Below are 20686 nucleotides of genomic sequence, written 5' to 3'. Positions count from 1 at the left end.
CCAGTTAGGGCCAGGAAGGGTACCAGTCAAATGGCCTTGACCTTGGAGAACGGGAGGGGCTTAGGGGCGGGAGGTGCCCCCACTCACTCTGAGGGAGTGTTCCTGTTGGCCTTGCTGAGGTGCTGCAGGGCGGCCAGCCTGGCAAGCTGCGCGTCCGCCTTGGCACTGACCGGCAGCTTCCCCTGGAGGTAGTCCCGCAGCACCTGTGCGGGGAGCATGGTGAGGAGAGCAGAGGTGGCCCAAAGCCCCCATCAGTTGGCCCAAAGCCCCCATCAGCTCTAGGGGCTCAAGCCTAGTTTTGCCACCGTCACCCCCCAGCCACCACAGACCCACACCCTTGTGGGGAGGGGGGCTTGGAAGTCGCCCAGGCAGGAAGCCGCGCCCTCAAACTGCAGCAGCGGCTCGGAGGCAGGCAGGCTGACCTGGCTGTAGTGGGTGCTGATGTAGATGGAGTTATCGAAGTGCAGTGGGGTCTCCCAGCCGAGCCGCCGGCTGTGCAGGCTCACGTCCTGGTCCACTGCCACGCTGTTGAGGTATTCAGCAGGCCGCAGGGGCCGCACCAGCTTGCCTGCATGGGGACCCTAGGTCCACCGCTGCTCAGACCACGCACACCCCACCCTGCCACCCCAGCAGAAACCAAACCACCTCACCCCCGGGTGGGGGAGGGGCCCCACAGTGAGGCTCCGTCCCCAAGCTCACCCTTCTCTTTGATGAGGAAGAGGGTGAATTCCTGCACTTCCTGAGGCTCTGTGATGCCCATTTGCTGGCACAGTTCCTCCTGCACTTCTGCTGCCACCTGGGCATGTGGACAGGCTGTGATGAGGGGAGGGACGCTGGAGGGCCCAGAACTGATGCCCAAGGCCGCCTCCCTTGGTGGCCCCCAAGCTCACCGTGAAAGTATGGATATTCGTCTTGTAATCCACACCTCCTGGCAGGTGAATAAGAAGCAGGCGAGTGGCTTGTCCTTTCTGCCAAGGCAGGTTGCAGGGTCAGTCAGCCAGTGGTCAGTCGGCCAGTGGTCTCCTGTGGGGGACACCCCCCCACCCCAGGGTGTCCCACAATGCCCATCCGCCACCCCCAGTACCAGGAAAGCCTTCATTTCACCCGGTGGGAGCATCCACCGGCGCCCCCCATATTTGACTGTGCGCTGGAGGTGCTCCTGGCTGCTCCGGGCCAGCTCTGCAGAGGAGCCAGGCTGGGGTTATGAGGTGGCCAGGTCTCCCCGAGCCCTCCAAGTTCCCAGTCCTAGAAACCCCTGCCCCCCCTCCATCTCCCCCTCCCACGGGCACCTTGGCTGGGGCCTGAATCCTGGAGGAACTTGGTCAGGTAGGGCATCAGCCTGGTCGACGGAGAGAAGCAGCCTGTGAGAAGGCTGAGGAAGCTCCAGCCTCGAGTGCAGTGTTCCCTGCAGGGCAGAGAGCTCGGGCTTCAGGCTGGCCAGGCCACAGTGCCCAGCTGCCCCCAGAAGCCTCTCCACCCCACCGGTCCCCACTCACGGCCGGGGGTGTCCCGTGACCTGCTTGATAACCTGGCAGTAAATCTCATCCCTCAGCTTCTCCTCCTGGCACAGCTGCGGGGATAGGAAGGGCAGGTGGGGTGAGGGATGGGAGTGGTGAGCCTGGGGTCTGAAGCTCTGGAGAAATCCTGCTAGGCCGTGGGCGGGGGCTGGGTCAAGCTGTCTCCCTCAGCTTAAGAGCATCACTGCACTGGCTACTCAGTCACTCTCTTTGCTGCTTCCCTGTCTCCCTCTGCCACGCAGGCTGGAACGCGATGGCGTGATCTCGGCTCACTGCAATCTGTTTCCCAGGTTCAAGCAATTCCCCTGCCTCAGCCTCCCGAGTACTATAGGCGTGCCACCACACCTGGCTAATTTTTGTATTTTTAGCAGAGATGGGGTTTCACTATGTTGGCCAGGTTGATGATCCGCCCATCTTGGCCTCCAAAGTGCTGGGGTTACAGGTGTGGGCCTCCGTGCCCGGTCTTTTCATATATTTATTTTATTTTTTGAGACAATCTTGCTCTGTCGCCCAGGCTGGAGTACAGTGGTGCCATCTCGGCTCACTGCAATCTCCACCCTCCTGGGTTCAAGCGATTCTCCTGCCTCAACCTTCTGAGTACTACAGGAGTGCTCCACCACGCCCAGCTAATTTTTGTGTTTTTAGTAGAGATGGGGTTTCACCATGTTGGCCAGGTTGGTTTAGAACTACCTCAGGTGATGCACCCACCTCGGCCTCCCAGAGTGCTGGGATTACAGGCGTGAGCCACATGTCTGGCCCCTGCTTCTCTGATCTCTTAGTCATCTCTGCTGGCTTCACCTTAACTCCTTGACCTCTGAGCGGTGCCATGCCCTTGAACCTCTCTCTGTCTGCCCCTCTCCCTGTGGCCTCAGCTGCTCCCATCTGATGAGGTGCCTGCCTCCAGCCTTCTCCCTTGAACCCCAGACTCCTCCACTGGGAAGTCTGGGATTTCAGACCTCACGTGTTCAAAACAGATTCCTCCACCAGCCAAGACCTGCTCCTTGAAGACAGTAGTTGTCCTCCTTCCCGTAGCCCACATGTGATTGGTCAGCACACTCTGCTGGCTCTGAATCTTCTGCTTCTCCCTTGCTGCCAGCACCATCCCTCACCTGGGACCACTGAGATAACTTCCTTTTGCTTTTAAACTTAGACCCCCAGAATCCCAAACAACAGCCGAGTGACCCTGTGAAACGTAAGCCGAGTCTCTCTCCAGAATCCTCTTGGTGGTTTCCCATCTTTCCAAAAATCAGAAGCCAATGATGGCTACAAGGCCTGTGGTGGCCTGGACCCACCGTCTGCTCCCCGTCCTCATCCTCTGTTCTCCGTGCTGCTCACTAGTCTCAGCCACACTGGCCTTGCTGGTGTGTGATGATGCCGAGGCTTCCCACCACATCTGAACTGTTGCCTGCCCTTCTGTGTCACCCTGTGCTCACTCCTTCCCTCCCTGTAGGAAGGCTGCCACAAAGCCTTCTCCACTGCAGCAGCCCCTTCCCTGCATTCTTTTTTTTTTTTTTTTTTTTTTTTTTGAGTCTCGCTCTGTCGCCCAGGCTGGAGTGCAGTGGCCAGATCTCAGCTCACTGCAAGCTCCGCCTCCCGGGTTTATGCCATTCTCCTGCCTCAGCCTCCTGAGTAGCTGGGACTACAGGCGCCCGCCACCTCGCCCGGCTAGTTTTTTTGTATTTTTTAGTAGAGATGGGGTTTCACCAGGTTAGCCAGGATGGTCTCGATCTCCTGACCTCGTGATCCGCCCGTCTCGGCCTCCCAAAGTGCTGGGATTACAGGCTTGAGCCACCGTGCCTGGCCTTCCCTGCATTCTTACTCTCCAGTGACCTCTCACGCCCAGACACATAAGTTATCGTAAGCACTGCAGAGACTTATCCTGCTGGCTTCACAGCCACACCCGCTGCATGCAATGGGTGTTCAGTAAATAGTTTGGAATGATTTGAAGGACAGTGACCAAGAGAAGGGGATCTCCTTCAAGCCCAGACAGGAGGACAGGCACAGGTGCTGGGCGTCACACAGCCCAGGCTTACCTTTAGCAGTTCATAGAGCAGATCCATCTCATCCTTGCCCCGGGGCTTGGACTGGTCACCCATAAACCGCATCAGGGCTGCAGGCAGGATAAGAAACAGGGCACACAGCTGGGGCTGTGCTGGGGCTGGCCCCGGCTCATGCTGTTGCTGTGCAGGGACTTCACCTGCCATCTGATGCCTCACTCTCAAAATGCATGGATGCCAGCCAGGGTAGCTGGTTGCAGCTTGACTCATGGGGAGACTGAGGCTCCTGGGTACCCAAACCCCACACAGCACATAGCATCCTCTGGACCCATGGACTGCCTTCCAACCCCAGACTCCACACAACCCACAACCCTTGGGTGGGAGTAGTAGGCGGTGAGGGCCCTGGAGTCCAGGAGCCACCAGTGAGCTTCCCGGAGTTGGCAGACTGGGATGGAGCCAGGCAGAGCTCAAGGAGATAAAGGGACCAGACACCCAGGTCCATGGCACTGCAGACATGGGGACCCAGGATGCCCATGGCCACTCACCCAGGAAGCTGGCCACAGCCAGCTTGTTCACGTCATCACTGAGGCTGAGGAGCGACTCCTGAATGGGAGCCTGTGGCCAAAGAGAGGAGGCTGTGGGTCTGGGGGCTGCGGGGGTCAGAGGGCAGATCCATGGGCCAGATACCTCCCTGCCTCTCCCTCACCTTGGTGTACTGCACCAGGCTGTCTGTGTCCTTCCCTGTAGCACCTTCATCTGTCTGGCCCGGCCTGTGGGGGGCAGGGGGAGACAGCCCAGCTTGTTTGGCCCTCCTGCCCTCATCCCAGCCAGCCAGGCTGGGCTAAGAGCACAGCCTAGTGGTTCAGAGCAGGGCGCGCTCTCTTGGGAAGACTGAGGATAGACAGGCACAGGGGTCGGCCCAGTGCACTCACAAGGCCTGGGACTTCCGGAAGTAACGCAGGGCGAATTCCTGCATGGTGTAGTTGTGGGAGTCGGTGGACAGAGAGGCATAGGACACAGAGGAGGGCAGGCTGGTGGCCTCCGAGTCGTCACTGTGTGCCTGGCTCCAAGGGTGGGCAGGGCGCTGGGAGCACAAGAAACCTGGTGCCACCTGAGTGTCCAGTGCCCTGTCCCAGGGGTCCTGCCCCAGCCCCATCCCTCCCCAGCCAGACACCAAAGGAGCAAGACCGGAAGCCAGGAAAGTGAAGAGCTGTTTATTAAGCATCTGCTAGGGCAGCATTGAACTAAGTGCCACACGGGACCCAAGAGCAGCGCCCAGCCCAGCCCTGCCCTGCCCTGCCTGCAAGGAGTGCACAGTCTTGCTGGAGAGACAAGGCGAGCCATCAGGAGGGGGCAGAGGGGCAGCCACAGGAGACGGACAGCAGGGTGGTCCCACTGCATGGCAGCCTCGGGAGCGGTCAAACCCCTTTCCTTCCTCAGTCTCAGGCAGGCCTTGCCTGTGGTTCTCCTTCTGCCATCTTCCTCACCTCTGAGGCCCTGTCCCACCGAGCCAGCCCTGGTTCCCCGTTGGACAGCTGACCCTTGTGCCAGCCACTCCTCTGCTCCTTGGAGAAGGAAAAGTCGGGAGCGGCAGCCGGCTGCACTATGTCCACAGGAAAGAGTCCGGAACGGCCCCCAGCAGAGCCAAACTGCCAGCCTGGAAGGCACCCAGGGATGTGGCTCACCCGCCGGACCCTCCGCCCCTAGGCAGCCTCTGCCAAGTGGATACCCTCCCTGTGTGAGCCCCTGCCAGCCTGTGGCGATACCTGGCTCCAGGGTGGCCACCGGCAGCAGCTTGATGAGGTCCCCACGGTGGAAGCTGAGGAGGCTGCAGTTGTCAGTGATGTAGCTGCGCAGGGCGATGACATAGCCAGAGTCCTGCGGGCAAGCGGGTGAGGGCCTGGAGCAGGGAGCCTGCCTGCGCCTCCCTGTCCTGCCTTCCCACCTGCTCCCCCTGCTGGCCTCCCCCTCCACCTAGCACCCCAGACTTCCAGGGATTTAGCCCAAACTCCCAGCCCCTGCCCCCACAGGGAAGACGGACGGGGAGATGCAGCATCGGTGAGGGCTGCCCGCCCGGCCTCCCAACCCGCACCCCACACTTGCCTTCTTAAGCTCACTGAGGAACAGCTTAACCAGCGCCTCGATGGCCCTTGCCCGGGCTGTGTGCAACACCAGCTGCTCGCTCTTCAACGACAGCTGCAGGGTGGAGCTGCCCCGGCACTCCACACCCAGCACCTCTGCAAAGCTGCGCAGGGGCCGGGCATGAGCTGGGGTCACCTTGCCACCTGCCCCCACCTCTAGCCCAGGGTCGTGGGCCAGCACACCTGTATGAGCAGAGAATCTTCAGCTGGTGTGGGCGGAGGCTGGAGGCTTGGGTCACCTTGAGCAGTCGCAGCCCGCGGTGGGACACGGCTAGCAGCTGCACATCGCTGCCACTCTCACCCTACAGGAAGGTGGTGGGTCTCAGGCAGGCTCCTGGGTCCCGCTACTGCCCAAGATGCCCTGGAGCTGCCCAGGGCCAGTGGCTGGGCTTTGTCCTTCCCCTGGCGCCTGCCCCCCAGCTCTCCTGCTTGTGGAGGGTCCGTGCCCATGCACCCCAGGATCCAGGCTGGGGGCCTGGCATCCCAACTCCCTACCCCAGCGCCACTGACCGAGACAGGAAAGAAGCGGGAGAAGTAATTGGCCCAGTTGTCCCGAGCAGCCACCACGATGCGCTTCTTGACGCCGTCTTCAGTGGTGCTGAGAGAATCCAGGTCCACCTCCAAGTCTCCTGTGGGCAGGAAGGACCCGGGCTGTCCTCTGCTCACACAGAGGGGGCTCTAGAGTTTGCTCCCATGCTGCTCCCTCCTTCAGGGCAGGCGCAGCCCCCAGCACTCAAGCTCCCAACTCCACAGTCCCTGGACCCATACCCAGCAGGTCTTTCATTTTCCGTCGCTCATCCTGGGAAATCCGGATACAGGACTCGGAGAAGGTGTCCCGCAAGATCTGGGGGCAGAGCTAGGTAGTCACCACTGGGTCCTGAGACAGAGCCCACCCCCAGAGCAGCCATCAACATGCATGAAGGAAAAGCTGGGGAGGTTGATGGAGGGCGCCCTGGCCCCCGTGGCCTGTATGCTAAGCAGAAGGCCTAGGTGGGGCAGGGAGGGACGGAGGGCTTGGGCCACCTCCATTCACAGGTCTCACATGTCCCCTCCCCTGCAACTGCCAGCCCTCCCTTTTCACCCACTGCCCAGAGACCCCATGGTAACTGCCCCTGGGTCAGCCCAGATATATGATTGTTCGGGGCAGAGGGCGGCTGCTACTGCAGAATCTGGGGGAACAGAGGCTCACTCCTGGGAGCGTTCAGAGGTGGCAAAGTCACAACTATTTATTAAGTATCTATTGCATGCTAGAGCCTGTGTTGTGCACTGTACACACTTTACTTTTCATCTTTATCTATAAAACTAGGTGAATAATGGTCCCTACTTCTTCTTCTTGTTGTTGTTGAGACACAGTCTCGCTCTGTCACCCAGGCTGGAGTGCAGTGGCACAATCTCGGTTCACTACAACCTCTGTCTCCCGGGTTCAAGCAATTCTCCTGCCTCAGCCTCCCAAGTAGCTGGGATTACAGGTGTGCACCACCATGCCTAATTTTTGTATTTTTAGTAGAGACGGAGTTTCACCATGTTGGCCAGGCTGGTACCGAACTCCTGACCTCGTGATCCACCCGCCCTGGCCTCCCAAAGTGCTGGGATTACGGGCGTGAGCATCGCACCTGGCCATGGTCCCTACTTTTTAGGGATGTTGTGAAGATTCAATGGAGGCAGGGCTGGGCACACAAGAAGTGGCCCCTAGTGCTGGCTGCCAACATGCCCTACATGGTGTTAACCTGGCCCAGCCATTAGACAAAGAGCACCAGGGATGCTGCCTCTACAGATGTCTCAGGCTGGCAGGTGGGCCAGCTCTCACCTGCTCACAGAGCAGCCGCAGGTAGTAGGGATGGCTCAAGTTCTCCCGTGGGTAGAACACCTGGAGGAGGGCACAGAAGGGCAAAGATCGGTGGGTCTGGTGCCTCTGCCTAGCCAGCCTCTGCCCTCCCAGGCCTGGAAAATCAGCCTTGAGATGGTGGGCTGTGGGGAGGGGATGCTGGGGTTCCAGACTGGGACACACAAAGCCTGCCGCCTCCCTGCCAGCCCAAAGAGGCCAGGCCAAGGCCCCACCCTCATGCCCACCTCCTTGCGTAGGAACAACTTCCAGGGCTTGCCAGTGTAGGAGAAGCACACGCTGCCAGAGGGCGCGAGTAGCTGGGTGGAAACGCCCTGGTCCTCCATGGGCTGTGTCAAGCCTGGCAGGGAGGAAGGGGTGAGGAGCCTCAGCGAGGGGCTTCAGAGCCAGAGTGATGGGGGCACGGGAGGGAAGACCTTTGTCCCCAAGAACCCGCCAAGGGCCCAGCTCTCTCAACCTCCAGCTGCCTTACTCCTTCCACGGCACCATCTCCTGCCTCTATTTCTGGCCCTAAACTTTCTCTGGAGTCCCTGAGACTCGTGGGCCCTCTAAGACCATGTCAGCCAGGACCACTAACTTCCTCACAGAGCTGTCGGGTATGTGTCAGGGATAACACCCTGTGTGTGATACCACTGACTCCTCCACAGAGCCGTCAGGTATGTGTCAAGGACAACACCCTGTGTGTGACAGCCTCTCAATGACAGCCTCAAAGATGCCCAGGCCCTGCCCTGGGTAGGAACACGGAAGCTGGGACTCCTCAGCTACATATGGCTCCAAAGTCCAGAAGCCCAAACAGCTGGCCTCAGCCACACCAAAATGCCTTCAACCCTGGGCACCAAGAGTCTGTGCGAACCCTGCCTCTGCCCCAGTGAAGCCCACGGCGCAGGGGAAGTGTGGTTCCTTACAACGACGCTCGGCTGAAAGGGTCCCTGGGTCCTCGGGCAGAGGCAGTGGTGGCGCTGGTGGAGGTGGGGGTGTCTGGGCAGTGGGCAGCTTCTGGCCAAAGAGGTCCAGAAGGGGCCCCTGCTTTTCCTTGATGGAGCTAGAGGGCCCAAGCTGTAGTGGGGCCTTGGGTCGAGGAGCCACAGCTGGTGGGGGGCCCTTTCCTGGACTGGAGGACAGCATCTGGGGGGATATAGAGAAAGCACACGGGCTGATTCACAGCACAAGGCCAAGTTCACCCAGTGAACTTGGGCTCCCCAGTGCACACTCTCAGGGGGACAGGTTGGGGTGCTCACCGGCGGGGACGAGTGGGCACCGTTGATACCCAGCTTGGCCAGAGCCTCGTCCTTGGGGTCGATTTTCTTCAGGAAAGTTTTGGGAGGCCTCGTGGGAGAAGCAAGAGGTCACTAAGTTCATAGGGTGATTCCCTGAGGAGCAGGACAGCCCTGGCCACCTCCCCCTGGGGGCCCACCTGGATGGCTGCACAGGCACAGGCACAGGGCCCGGGCGGCTCTGGTACATGCGGATGATGTTGCCAATTTCCCTGCTGGGTTGTGGCCGCTTGGGCTTGGGGTCTGAGCTGCGCACCACGATCCCCCTGCCTTGGGCTGGCCCTTGGCCACCGCCCTTGGCCGCTGTCTCCTTGACTGGCTCAGCCTCAGCCTCTTTTGCAGCTTTGGCCCCACCTTGCTTCAATGGCTTCTTCATGATGGGGGGAGGAGGAGGGGACGGCACTGACCAGGAAAACAGGAAAGACCGTCAAACGCTGTGCAGAGCCACAGGAGCCCCAGGCCCTGCCCAGCTCCCCACAACCTGCTCTTGTTTCCACTTCTTGCTCCTCCTGCTCCTCCTCCTCCTCCTCCTGCGCCTCCCCCTGGGGGATCTGGACCTTGGCGGGAGGCTTCACCGTCCTCACTGTGATCTGCGGCTGTCCTGCAAGTGTCCAGATGGCCTTCAAAGTTACCACACTAGCCCAGCTGGGCTCCTGGATGGGCCGCACCAACTCCGGGGAGCAGAGCACACCTCACCCTCCCTGGCCCAGGCTAGGGGCACTGGCCGTGTTTCTACAGGGGCCTGCCGCCCCAAGTGCCCTCACCCATCTTCTGGAAATAGTTCCGTTTCTGCTGGAAGCTCTTGGGCTGACAGGGCCTGTCTTCAGCCTCCTCGGAGGTCTCCTGGCAGGAGCAGAAGTGAGTGGCAGCTCAGCCAGCCTGGATGCCACACTCGCCACACCCCTCGGGTCCCTAGTCCTGGGCCAGTAGCCTCTTCCCTGCACTTGCCTACTCACCCTGCCCATGTCCCCTGCCCCTGCAGCCCCCACCCCACACCCCTTCCTGAGGACACGGTCACCTCCTCACCCTCAGGCAGCCACCCTCTGATTCCAGGTCATGCTGTGGCTTCTCCAGGGGTGTGGGGGGCTTCCTGGGCTTGGAGGTGATGGCTGAGGGTGAGGCCTGGGACGCCGCCTCGGAGGCCCGAGCCTGCCGCTGCCGCTGCTGCGTCTGCTGCTCCAGGGACAGGGTCATGGCCTGAGCTGTCATCTGCTGGGCCTGAAGCAGGAGGAGCAGCCGGTTCAGACCCTCATCCCCGAGCCATAGACCTCCCTCCACCAGGTAGCCCCAGGGCCCTGCCAGCACTCACCAGGATCAGTGCCTGCTGGTTGATGAAGTTCTGCTGCTGGATGGCCAGCTGCCCTGCGTCCAGGCTGGGAAGCGGCGGCTGCGGCGGCACCACCATGGCTGTGAGGGCGGCAGGCGGCCAGAGCGGTGGGCACCATGGCCAAAAGCTCTCCGCCCACTGTGCACTCGGGACTCCTAGCAGGACCCTCCCTCCTCCAGTCCCAGAGCTGGTGACTGCTCTCCTGAGAAGGGACTCTGGTGCCCCCAGCCCAGCCTTACCTGGCATGGCAGGGACTGTGCCCATTGCTGGCATCATGGGCATGGGTGCAGGGACCATGCCTGGCTGGTATCCAGGCATCTGAATCATTCCTGGGTACACTGAGGGAACACGCCCACCCCGTCAGTCCCTGCCTGGACCCACATGCCACCTCCCTCCAGCCCCAGGCACAGAGAAGAGCATCAGGCACCAGGGAGCTGGCCAGGGCACCGATCGCCATTGCCAGAGAGGTCCCAGGCCATGCCTGCCATGCTGCCGGGCCCGGAGGCCCTGGGTGAGGAATCAGCCCTCACTCACCCATGGGGTACCCCTGCTGCGTGGGCCCAACGGCGCCCCCTCCCTTCATGCGGCTGCTCAGAGCCCAGCTTTGTTCCAGATCCTGAAGGGACAGTGGTCACAGGTCAGAGTGAGAGCCCTGAGAAAAATGGAAGGGGCAGCAGAGACCCTGGGGGGTTGGGGCAGGGTTATGCAGGGGCTGTGCTGGACTCACACTGAGGCCGGAGGACATCACTGGCTGGAAGATCTGGTCCAGGAAGCCGTCCAGGCTCCCTGATCTCTGGACCTCCCCTGTGGGGCAGGGAGAGGGTTGGTGCCACGGCCCGGGGCATGGGGCTTCCCATGCTCTGCCAACCTCCATGTGCCCACTCCAGCCTTACCTGTGTGGTCCCTGCTGGGCAGCGTTGGGGCTGGACCTGGAGGGGGTCCTGGGGGCAGTGAGGGGGCCTGGATGCCAGGGGCAAGGGGAATGGCCTCGGTCCTGCAGGAAACAGGATCTAGTTAAGGGGGTGGCCAAAGCTGAGGATCACCCAGGCTAGGGCAAGAGGTAGGAGCTGCTGTGGGGGTCGCCCCATGGTTGGGAGGAGGCTGGGTGGGAGGGCTGGGCCTGTGGCAGCTCCTATAAACCCCTGGGTGTGGCAGGGTGGCTGTGGGGTTCCCCAGCAGGAGCAGGCCAGGAGAGCAGTGCCTGGGTGGCACTTACGAGCCAAGAGGAGTGATGGGGTAGCTGTGGGGAGCAGCTGGGTCCCCCAGGTCCTCAGTCTGGCTGATTAGGTCCAGCACAAAGTCGCAGCCAGCCAAGTCCTGCCATGTGTCCCTGGAATGCAGTGACACGGACCAGCCCCGGGGAGGCACCTCCAGGCCTCTGGGTGGGAGGGGAGCAGTCAGTGAGGCAGGCGGCCATCCAGAAGGGGCAAGGACCACAAGGCGGAGGACTGGGGAAGGGAGGGTGGCCCTGGAACCACCTGGTCCGGGACCCAGGTTGTCTCGGCAGCGGGGACTACTCCTCACCTCACGGCCCTCCATTTCCACAAGGGCTCCAGTGTGGGCATTTATTTTCTGATCTACTGAGTTAGAATCTGGGCCATGGGAGCTCCCATGCCCCTCATTTCTAATCTGCTCCTGGCTCCCCATCGCCATCTGCAGTCTGGCCCCTGCCCACCCCAGGGCACCTCCCCTCCCTGCCCCCGAGACTGGGGGCACAATGATCACTTTGGCCACACTGTCCCCCATCCCCGGTTGCCATACCTGCTCTGCAGGATCCACCCAGCCAGCTGCTCCCCGGTGGTCCAGGACTCCACCTCGGCTGAGTAGCACTCCTCTATAGGGGCGCGGGGGTCGGGGGCAAGAGTGAGGGACAGCAGGGTCCACCCTGACAGGAAGGGGCTGCTGTCCCCATGAGGGTTTCAAAAGCAGGACAGAGGGGAGAGAGAACAGGGTCACTGAGGACAGGGCAGCAGGAAGGCTGGGGCAGGAAGGGGTTCCGGGGAGGGCAAAGGGGTAGGGCTGGCCCCACTTCAGGCCTGGGAGGCGTCAACTGAGGCAGCCCTCACCGCTGAAGGTGAACACGTCCAGCGCCATGCGGCCCCGCCGCCATCCGGCCATCCACTCCAGCTGGGTTGGAGGGTGGGCCCGAGTGGCCCCTGGGGCCAACTGCGACTGCTCCAAGGCCCCCAGCAGCTTGTGCTGGCACAGCGCTGCCATGCCCCTGGGGGCCTGGTCAGACACGAACCTGCAGGGCAGGCACAGGCTGCAGTGGAGGCAGGGTGATCCAGCGACCCCACCTGCCAGGTCCCCACCTTCCAGGCCCCTTACTTGAGCAGCGGCTTCTGCAGGACAGGCAGTGGGGGAAAGGCGCTGAGCAGAACAGCCATGAGGGCCCAGCCCCGCTGGCTCTGCTGTTCGTCTGGGTTCTGCCATAGCTGGGCCACCAGCTGGCTGAAGAGCTCATTCCGCAGCCCTGGCCGGCACTGCCCCTGCCGCACCAGGTATGTGCCCATGGTCTGCCTCTGCCAGGACTCTAGGGATCCATCCCCCAGGAGCCGCAGCATCTGCCGACATAGCTGGGTAAGGACAAGACGTGCAGGGCTCCCAGGCGCCCATTCTGTCCCTTCTCCAATGTGTCACCACTCACCACTTTGTTGATGTCCAGGGCATGCTGAGGGTTCTCTCCGTCCAGCTGGGTTAGGGGCTTCACCAGTGGCTGCCCTGGCCTGGGCAGGGATGGCTCCTGCAAGGAAGGAGGGCTAGTCCACGCTCACCAGCTGTCAGACAGACCCAGGGGAGCCCCACCGGAGCAGGCACTTCGGGAGAGGCAGAGGGCTGGACAGAAATGCATCTTAATGCTGTTTTTTTTTTTTTTTTTTTTCTTTTGAGGCAAGAGTCTTGCTCTGTCACCCAGGCTGGAGTGCAGTGGCACAATCTCAGCTCACTGCAGCCTCCACCTCCCAGGTTCAAGTGATTCTCCTGTCTCAGCCTCCTGAGTAACTGGGATTACAGGCACCTGCCATCATGCCCAGCTAATTTTGGTACTTTTAGTAGAGACTGGGTTTCACCATGTTGGCCAGGCTGGTCTCGAACTCCTGACCTCAGGTGATCCACCCGCCTCGGCCTCCCAAAGTGCTGGGATTACAAGCATGAGCCACCATGCCCAGACTGTATGTGCAGTTTTGAATCCTGCCTTTGTATTTACTGCTGAAGTCTGGACAGTTTCCCTTGTCAATAAACATCGTTAAGGTCATGACTTCAAAAGCAGGGCACTACTGCAGGTACAACAAAGGTGTGGCATCGTGGATCTAAATAACTTCTCCCATCCAATAACACTGATAACACTCTATGGTGAGACATTTACATTCAACGGTTATTTTCAGAGCAATTCAGCGCTATTCACAGCCCTAAAGGCTGGGGAGGGAGGAGGGAAATAGCTGAAAGCAGGGGAAAAAACGCAGCTTCTGCCAGGCAGGTGCTAACTCAGAATGGTGAGGCTAGTGGGAAGAGCTTAGGCCAGGGCACCTACCTGAAAGCCGATGGAGATGAAGCTGGAGAAAGGGAACCGGTCAATGTCTGGTGGGAGAGTCAGGCTGGGCCGGGCAGGAACCTCAGGGGGCAGGCACTCTGTGATGCTCCCAGCCAGGGCATCCTGATGGCCTGGGAACAAGCACCGGGAGGCAGCCCAGGAACACCCAGGTGTGGTACCTGGCCCTGGGACCACCTCCACCCCTCCCCACGAGCCATCAACCCCTGTCCACTGGGACCCAAGCAGTGAGCTTAGCAGAGCCTGGAGCGTCAGAGGGAGGAACCACAAGGGACAGACACATCCCACGGTAAAGGGACTGGAGAGGGGGTCCTAACAAGAGGACACCAACAAGACTTACCTTCCGCCGTCTTCAGCATGACAGCCAGCTCAGCCGGAATCTCCAAGCGCCCCAGCTCCTGGCAGACGGGGCCCATTTACCCAGGATCCACAGGAGGGGCCTAGGGACCAGTGTCCATCCCCACACCCTTACCCCCAAGATTATAAACATCCCCTCCAGAGACCAAGGATTTTTTTTTTTTTTTTAATTTGAGACAGGGCCTCTGTCACCCAGGCTAGAGTGCAGTGGTGCGATCACGGCTCACTGCAGCCTTGACTTCCGAGGCTCAAGCTCAAGCGACCCTCCCGCCTCAGCCTCTTGAGTAGCTGAGACTACAGGCGTGTGCTACTGTGTCCAGCTGACTTTTACTGTTTTTGTAGAGATGTTACCCAGGCTGGTCTCAAATTCCTGGGCTCAAGCAATCCTCTCACCTCAGCCTCAAAGTGCTGGGATTACGGGTATGAGCCACCACGCCCAGGCAAAGACCAAGGATTCTAATCCTGGACACTCAAACAAACAGAGCCCCAAGGACCCTCTGAGGGAAACCAAGAGCCAAGGGCACCCAGGTCCTCTTCTCAGGAGGTGCAATGTCTGGCCCTGAGGGACAGGACCCATAGTAGCACCCTGGCAGCCCTCTAAGCCATCCCAGTCTCAGCAGGTTCATAGTCCCACGTAGAACCCCCCACCTTCCAGGCCACCTACCATGCTTGGCACTCTCTCCAAGGCCCTTTCGCTGCTGTGCCAGCCCTGCCAGTGCCCAAGCTGTTGGAGGAGATGTGGAAAGAGCTGATGCCTCCCATGTGAGTCACCTGGGGGCACCTCCCCAGCTCTGAAGTTCAGCTGTCCCCTCCTGCCCCTGGGAGGTTCTCAGCAAAGGAGTGAGAACAGATCAGGAGGGGTCAGGTACCCCTGGCCCTCCAGGGCCCTCACCAGCCTTAGCGCTGTGGGCGTCCGTGCCCATCTGCCAGGGCACCGGGAAGAGGGCAGGAAGAAGGGAAGAAATGGTCCCAGGGGACAAAGTCCAGGCAGGGAGGGGTCAGAGAGGGGGTAGCACGTGGGCATTGACCTTTGAGCTGCTTTATAGACCTCAGATGAGAGTTATCAGGCAAAAGCGGGGAGCGGAAGGGGCCCAGGGGAAGCCTGGAGAGGATGGGAACCCTAGGCAAGAGGGAAGAGCCAGGCCCTGGGGAGAGTGGGCAGGAATGGAAGAAGACAGCACCTTCCAAAGGCCCCAGCCTACCCCGGCCGGAGGGAAAAGGGATGAGTTCAAGGAGCACTGTGTCCAAAGCCACAGTCCTTGAGATGCTGGGCTGAGAGGGTCGATGCTGCTGGGATTTGGCCAGTTCGGCCAGCTCAGGCAGCCTGGCTTCTACCCTGAGCTGCCCCCCACCAAGCCCCTGTACCTGCAGTCTCTGCCGCCTCCGGAGCAGGGGCTGGGCCACCAGCAGGATGGTGTTCAGCTGTCCCAGAGCTGCCCGCCGCCGGAGGCACCGCTTCCTGGAGGCCGGGAGAGGGCGGGGGCAAAATGAAGAGTCCAAACTTATGCTTCCTGCCTGGCATTGGAATCCCCTAAGCCTGGACATTCATGTAAAAACTGACTTTGGACTAGAGAAGCCCTGGATGCTTCACAGAAACAACAGGAAAAGAATAGGCTACTTCAAAAGAAGAGCAAGGGTTGGGTGCAGTGGCTCATGCCTGTAATCGCAGCACTTTGGGAGGCCAAGGCGAGTGGATCACTTGAGGTCAGGAGTTGAAGACCAGCCTGGCCAACATGGCAAAACCCTGTCTCTACTAAAAATACAAAAATTACAGCACACATGTAATCCCAGCTCCTCAGGAGGCTGAGGCATGAGAATTGCTTGAACCTGGGAGGCAGAGATTCAAGTGAGCCTAGATTGCGCCATTGTGCTCCAGGCTGGGTGACAGAGCAAGACTCAGTCAGGAAGGAATGAAGGAAGGGAGGAAGGGAGGGAGAAAGAAAGAGAGAAAAGGAAGAAAGAAAGACAGAAAAGGAAGAAAGAAAGAAAGAAAGAAAGAAAGAAAGAAAGAAAGAAAGAAAGAAAGAAAGAAAGAAAGAAAGAAAGAAAGAAAAAAGAAAGAAAGAAAGAAAGAAAGAGAAGAGAGAGGAAGAAAGAGAAAGAAAAGAGAAAAAGAAAGAGAAAGAGAAGAAAGAGAGAAAGAAAGAAAGAAAGAAAAAAGGAAGGAAGGAAGGAAAGAGAGAGAGAGAGGAGGAGGAGGGAGGAGAGAGGGAGGGAGGGAGGAGAACAAGTAAATTGAGAGGCTGTTTAGCCTGAGGGATTAAGATCTGACTCTGGGCCGGGCGCGGTGGCTCAAGCCTGTAATCCCAGCACCTTGGGAGGCCAAGGCGGGCGGATCACAAGGTCAGGAGATCGAGACCACAGTGAAACCCCGTCTCTACTAAAAATACAAAAAAAAATTAGCCGGGCGCGGTGGCGGGCGCCTGTAGTCCCAGCTACTCAGGAGGCTGAGGCAGGAGAATGGTGGGAACCCGGGAGGCGGAGCTTGCAGTGAGCCGAGATCGCGCCACTGCACTCCAGCCTGGGCAACAGCGTGAGACTCCGTCTCAAAAAAAAAAAAAAAAAAAAAAAGATCTGACTCTGACTCTGGGCCTAGACTACCTGCGTTCAGATCAGTTCCCCGTATGCACACTGACCAAAAAAAAAAAAAAAAAAAAATCATTTCCCTTAGCTTGGCACGGTAGCTCATGCCTGTAATCTCAGCACTGTAGGAGGCTGAGGAAGGAGAATTGCTTGAGACTAGGAGTTCAAGACCAGCCTGGGCAACATAGCAAGACCTCATCTCTACAAAAAAGATTTTTAAAATTAGCCAGGCATGATGGTGTGTCCTTGTAGTTCTAGCTACTTGGGAGGCTGAGGTAGGAGCTATGATTGGGTCATTGCTCTTTAGCCTGGGTGACAGAGCCAGACCCTGTCTTGTAAAAAAAAAAAAAAAGAAGCAGAACTTATTAAAAAGTAACATCGGCCGGGCGTGGTGGCTCACGCCTGTAATTCCAGCACTTTGGGAGGCCGAGGCAGGCGGATCACAAGGTCAGGAGATCGAGACCACGGTGAAACCCCATTTCTACTAAAAATACAAAAAATTAGCCGGACGCAGTGGTGGGCGCCTGTAGTCCCAGCTACTTGGGAGGCTGAGGCAGGAGAATGGCAGGAACCCAGGAGGCGGAGCTTGCAGTGAGCCGAGATCGCGCCACTGCACTCCAGCCAGGGGGACAGAGTGAGACTCCGTCTCAAAAAAAAAAAAAAAAAAAAAAGTAACATCATTGGCCGGATGCAGTGCCTCATACCTTCATACCTGTATCACAACTGTAATCCCTGTACCTTGGGAGGCTGAAGTGGGAGGATCACTTGAGACCAGGAGCTAGAGACCAGCCTGGCCAACATGGTGAAACCCCGTCTCTACAAAAACACAAAAAAGGCCAGGCGTGGTGGCTCACGCCTATAATCCCAGCACTTTGGGAGACTGAGGTAGGCAGATCACAAGGTCAGGAGTTCAAGACCAGCCTGGCCAACATAGTGAAACTGTCTCTACTAAAAAATCTCAGCTACTTGAGAGGCTTGAACCCGGGAGGCAGAGGTTGCAATGAGCTGAGATTGTGCTATTGCACTCCAGCCTGGGCAACAAGAGCAAAACTCCGTCTCAAAAAAAGAAAAAGAAAAGAAAAGAAAAGAAAAGAAAAAAAGATTGTTCCCACAGTGTGGAAAACAGACTAGAAAAGAGAATGATAAAGGAGTCAGGACCATAGGTTCAGGTGGCCTCAGCAGGTAATGAGTTTCTCGTGACTGGGGTATTCAAGCAGAGGCTGCATGGGTATGGGGGGAATGCCGTCAAGGACAGTCACATGCCGATGGGGCAGGATGACTTGCCCTGAGGCACTATGTTTCCCCAACCTTGCCCCACCACCTGGAGGATGAGCCCACGGCCTCACCACACCCACTTCAGCCCTGGCTCCAATGCTTGCAGACCTGGCCTGGAACCCACGCATGCGAGCCTGCATCCGGGGCAGGACGCGCTGGCGGGAGATGCAGGTGTGGAAGCTATGGTGCAAGTTGACCAGGGCCTGGGAGCGCTGCTGGTCCCGGAGCTCCTCCAGCCGCTGCCAGCCCTGCTCCTGCAGCAGGACCTGTGGGCAGAGGTGCAGGCTGTAGGCAGAAGCCAGGAGCCAGCCCCGCCTGCTCCCCTTCTCTGGTCTCAGCCTCTTCCCTTCCAGCCAAACCATTTGTTCTTCTGGGGTGCTGGGGCCAGCCTGGCACCCAGTCCTTCTGTCTCCCACCACTTGGATGGATCCCCAAATCCTGGGTTTGTCCCTTTGGGCCCAGACTGCATCTCTCCTTTCCCATTCATGCTGCCCTCTGCACACAGGGATACACACACCCACCTTGGTGGCTCCGAGGTGACAGAGAGGTGATTCGGCCCCCAGCACCTGGCTCAGGATGGTACCACACTTCTCCCGGTCAGAGAGGCCTTCCTGCCCTTCCGACCCCAGGGCCTGGAACCTGCTCCAAGGATGAAGCTGAGGTCAGAATAGCCAGAACCTCCTTTTACACTTTTTTTTTTTTTTTTTTTTTTTTTGGAGACAGAGTTTCGCTCTTGTTGCCCAGGCTGGAGTGCAATGGTGCAATCTCGGCTCACCACAACCTCCACCTCCCAGGTTCAAGTGATTCTCCTGCCTCAGCTTCCTGAGTAGCTGGGATTACTGGCATGCGCCACCATGCCCGGCTAATTTTGTATTTTTGGTAGAGATGGGGTTTCTCCATATTGGTCAGGCTGGTCTTGATCTCCCGACCTCAGGTGATCCGCCTGCCTCGGCCTCCCAAAGTTCCGGGATCACAGGCGTGAGCCAGCGCGCCCAGTCCTTTCACACTTGCTGTGCGACACCCTGAGCCCCTTGGTATTTATTCCATTTCTAGATCATTAAAAAAATTTGGAAGTTGCCTGCTCTATGCCAGGTGCTCAGCTGGGCGCCGAGACACTGCAGTGAACTTGGGCAGGGAGGGCCTCTGTGCTGGAGCTCAGGGGGAAAACAGGTGAACACGGTGTGCCCAGGAGGCATGAGGGCTGGTTCTGGGCTACGGGAGCAACAGGAATGTGGTTCCCAAGGCCTTAGTCTCCTTGCCACCCAACACAGTGGGTCTCAAGGCAAGTTTGTGGGAGGGAGGGAGGGGTGTGGGAGGGAGGGAGGGGTGTGGAAGGGACGGAGGGGCATGGCAGGAAGGGGTGGGTGGGGGAGTGTTGAAGGACACTTCACAGGTCCAGATCGTGGTACCAGTTTGGCTCAATGGACACTCAGTAGTTAGTCCATACCAAGAAAGCACTCTGCAGGTTCTGGGGACACATGGGTGACAGTCTGTGGTCACGGGATGCCACAGTGCATCAGGGAATGGTACAGATCAGCAGACCTGGTCTGTGCTGGGTGGAGAGTTGTACCTCGAAGCTCCTCTCACCCAGCTTCCGGGCTCAGGGCTTCTTGTTGGAGGTGACAATTGCCGTAGCTGGTAGGTTTCCAGATGGCAGAGACTGAACATGCTCCGCCCTGGAGCTTCTCAGGATCTGACTCAAGGCTGGGCACACCCATCCCTACTGCCTGCCTTCGGCTCAGTCCCCCAACCAGGCCATCCCCATTGCCAAGGCCATCACAGGCTAAGGAGGTCCGCAGAGCCCCGGGGTGAAGCTGCTGTTCCTAGCAACCGCCACCTCCCTTCTGGGCAGCCACCAGCCCAGCTCGGCTGGACATCAACGAGAAGTGACTCCACCTGCCCACTCTGTCCCTGTCCTTGGGGGAAACTCCAGCCCTTCAGAGGATTCCCAAGAGGTCATCCAGTCAATAGCCAAAGGCCAGATAGGCAAACAACAAAACAGACAATGTCACCAGCTTTTCTCGAGGTTTCTGAACTCCGGGAACAAAGCCGCCTCCGGGTTCCGGGCAGCTCCGTGTGCCACCCCGCCCCTCCTGCCCTTCTGAAAGTCTCTTTTCTCACTCCATCCCCCCTCCCATCTCACTGCTTCAGCCTGCACTTCCTGGACAGCTGCCGTGGGTATTAGACTGTGAGCCCCGCCCAGGGCAGGTACTGCTCCCACCTCATCTCTGGTGCCCGGGGAATCAGCACAGGAAAGGTTTGCAGAGAGGAGGAGAAATGATGAATGGTCGAAGAGAGTGAGATGGAGAGAGAGAGAGAGAGAAAGAGGATGAGAGGACGAGGAGACAGACGGAGGGTTGGGGGCTAGGCCCAGTCCTGGGCAGAGTGAGTCCATCTCCAATCGGAAGGACCCCCAGGGCTGCCAGTCACTCCCGGGGCCTCCTTGTCAGTCCTGCCCTGAGGTGCTGGGCCCCACCTGGCCAGGAAGGCCCCAAAGGGCACACGCACGGGGAAGTTGGCACTGCGGGTGCCCACGGCCTCCAGTATGGCTGCCTGGTGCAGTTGCTCTGTCACATGTCCCACGTCAAAGAGGCCTGGAAGCTGTGGCCACAAGACAGAGCCAAAGACAGCTGGAGTCAAGGGGCCTGGAGCTGTGCGGAGGGAGGTGCAGCGCGGGGGAGGGTCCCGAGGCCGGTTGCTGGGGAGCTCACCTTTCCAGGGTTAGGGTTGAGGCATTGGATGAAATAGACATGGCTCCTGATGAGGGAAAGGGGGGTCACTTGGGCACAGACCAGTGCCCCATATAACTCCCTGGGGTCTGGTGT

General features: G+C 59.1%; 1 protein-coding gene across 11 annotated transcripts in view; it reads right to left on the bottom strand.

Moving 5' to 3' along the window:
• The window catches only part of MYO15B (myosin XVB), a 38294-nt gene that overhangs the window by 1528 nt on the left and 16080 nt on the right, over positions 1-20686 (bottom strand). For 9 of the 11 annotated variants that reach the window (XM_077972779.1, XM_077972780.1, XM_028836789.2 and 6 more), the window contains 43 exons: positions 20573-20618; positions 20338-20462; positions 18383-18500; positions 17970-18127; positions 15369-15462; positions 14668-14727; positions 13987-14044; positions 13629-13759; positions 12747-12842; positions 12428-12663; positions 12166-12344; positions 11861-11933; positions 11316-11477; positions 10993-11093; positions 10827-10903; positions 10634-10715; positions 10339-10437; positions 10082-10179; positions 9799-9990; positions 9537-9615; positions 9254-9373; positions 8913-9174; positions 8737-8824; positions 8404-8623; positions 7726-7838; positions 7463-7522; positions 6424-6499; positions 6166-6284; positions 5839-5957; positions 5618-5759; positions 5281-5392; positions 5002-5171; positions 4447-4598; positions 4221-4284; positions 4060-4129; positions 3551-3627; positions 1497-1570; positions 1290-1405; positions 1085-1179; positions 891-968; positions 700-796; positions 423-568; positions 88-203 (listed from right to left, as the gene is read on the bottom strand). In XM_077972779.1, coding sequence (XP_077828905.1) covers positions 88-203; positions 423-568; positions 700-796; positions 891-968; positions 1085-1179; positions 1290-1405; positions 1497-1570; positions 3551-3627; positions 4060-4129; positions 4221-4284; positions 4447-4598; positions 5002-5171; positions 5281-5392; positions 5618-5759; positions 5839-5957; positions 6166-6284; positions 6424-6499; positions 7463-7522; positions 7726-7838; positions 8404-8623; positions 8737-8824; positions 8913-9174; positions 9254-9373; positions 9537-9615; positions 9799-9990; positions 10082-10179; positions 10339-10437; positions 10634-10715; positions 10827-10903; positions 10993-11093; positions 11316-11477; positions 11861-11933; positions 12166-12344; positions 12428-12663; positions 12747-12842; positions 13629-13759; positions 13987-14044; positions 14668-14727; positions 15369-15462; positions 17970-18127; positions 18383-18500; positions 20338-20462; positions 20573-20618 — 4950 coding nt within the window. Of the gene's footprint in view, positions 1-87; positions 204-422; positions 569-699; positions 797-890; positions 1024-1084; positions 1180-1289; positions 1406-1496; positions 1571-3550; positions 3628-4059; positions 4130-4220; positions 4285-4446; positions 4599-5001; positions 5172-5280; positions 5393-5617; positions 5760-5838; positions 5958-6165; positions 6285-6423; positions 6500-7462; positions 7523-7725; positions 7839-8403; positions 8624-8736; positions 8825-8912; positions 9175-9253; positions 9374-9536; positions 9616-9798; positions 9991-10081; positions 10180-10338; positions 10438-10633; positions 10716-10826; positions 10904-10992; positions 11094-11315; positions 11478-11860; positions 11934-12165; positions 12345-12427; positions 12664-12746; positions 12843-13628; positions 13760-13986; positions 14045-14667; positions 14728-15368; positions 15463-17969; positions 18128-18382; positions 18501-20337; positions 20463-20572; positions 20619-20686 lie in introns of all 11 variants that reach the window. The other 2 variants (XR_003723880.2, XR_003723879.2) reach the window with 2 other exon arrangements.

This window comes from Macaca mulatta, chromosome 16, assembly GCF_049350105.2.
Source record: "Macaca mulatta isolate MMU2019108-1 chromosome 16, T2T-MMU8v2.0, whole genome shotgun sequence".
Classification (NCBI taxonomy): domain Eukaryota; kingdom Metazoa; phylum Chordata; class Mammalia; order Primates; family Cercopithecidae; genus Macaca; species Macaca mulatta.
The sequence above is the reverse complement of the archived record's forward strand: the minus strand, read 5'-3'. Positions and strand labels throughout refer to the sequence as shown.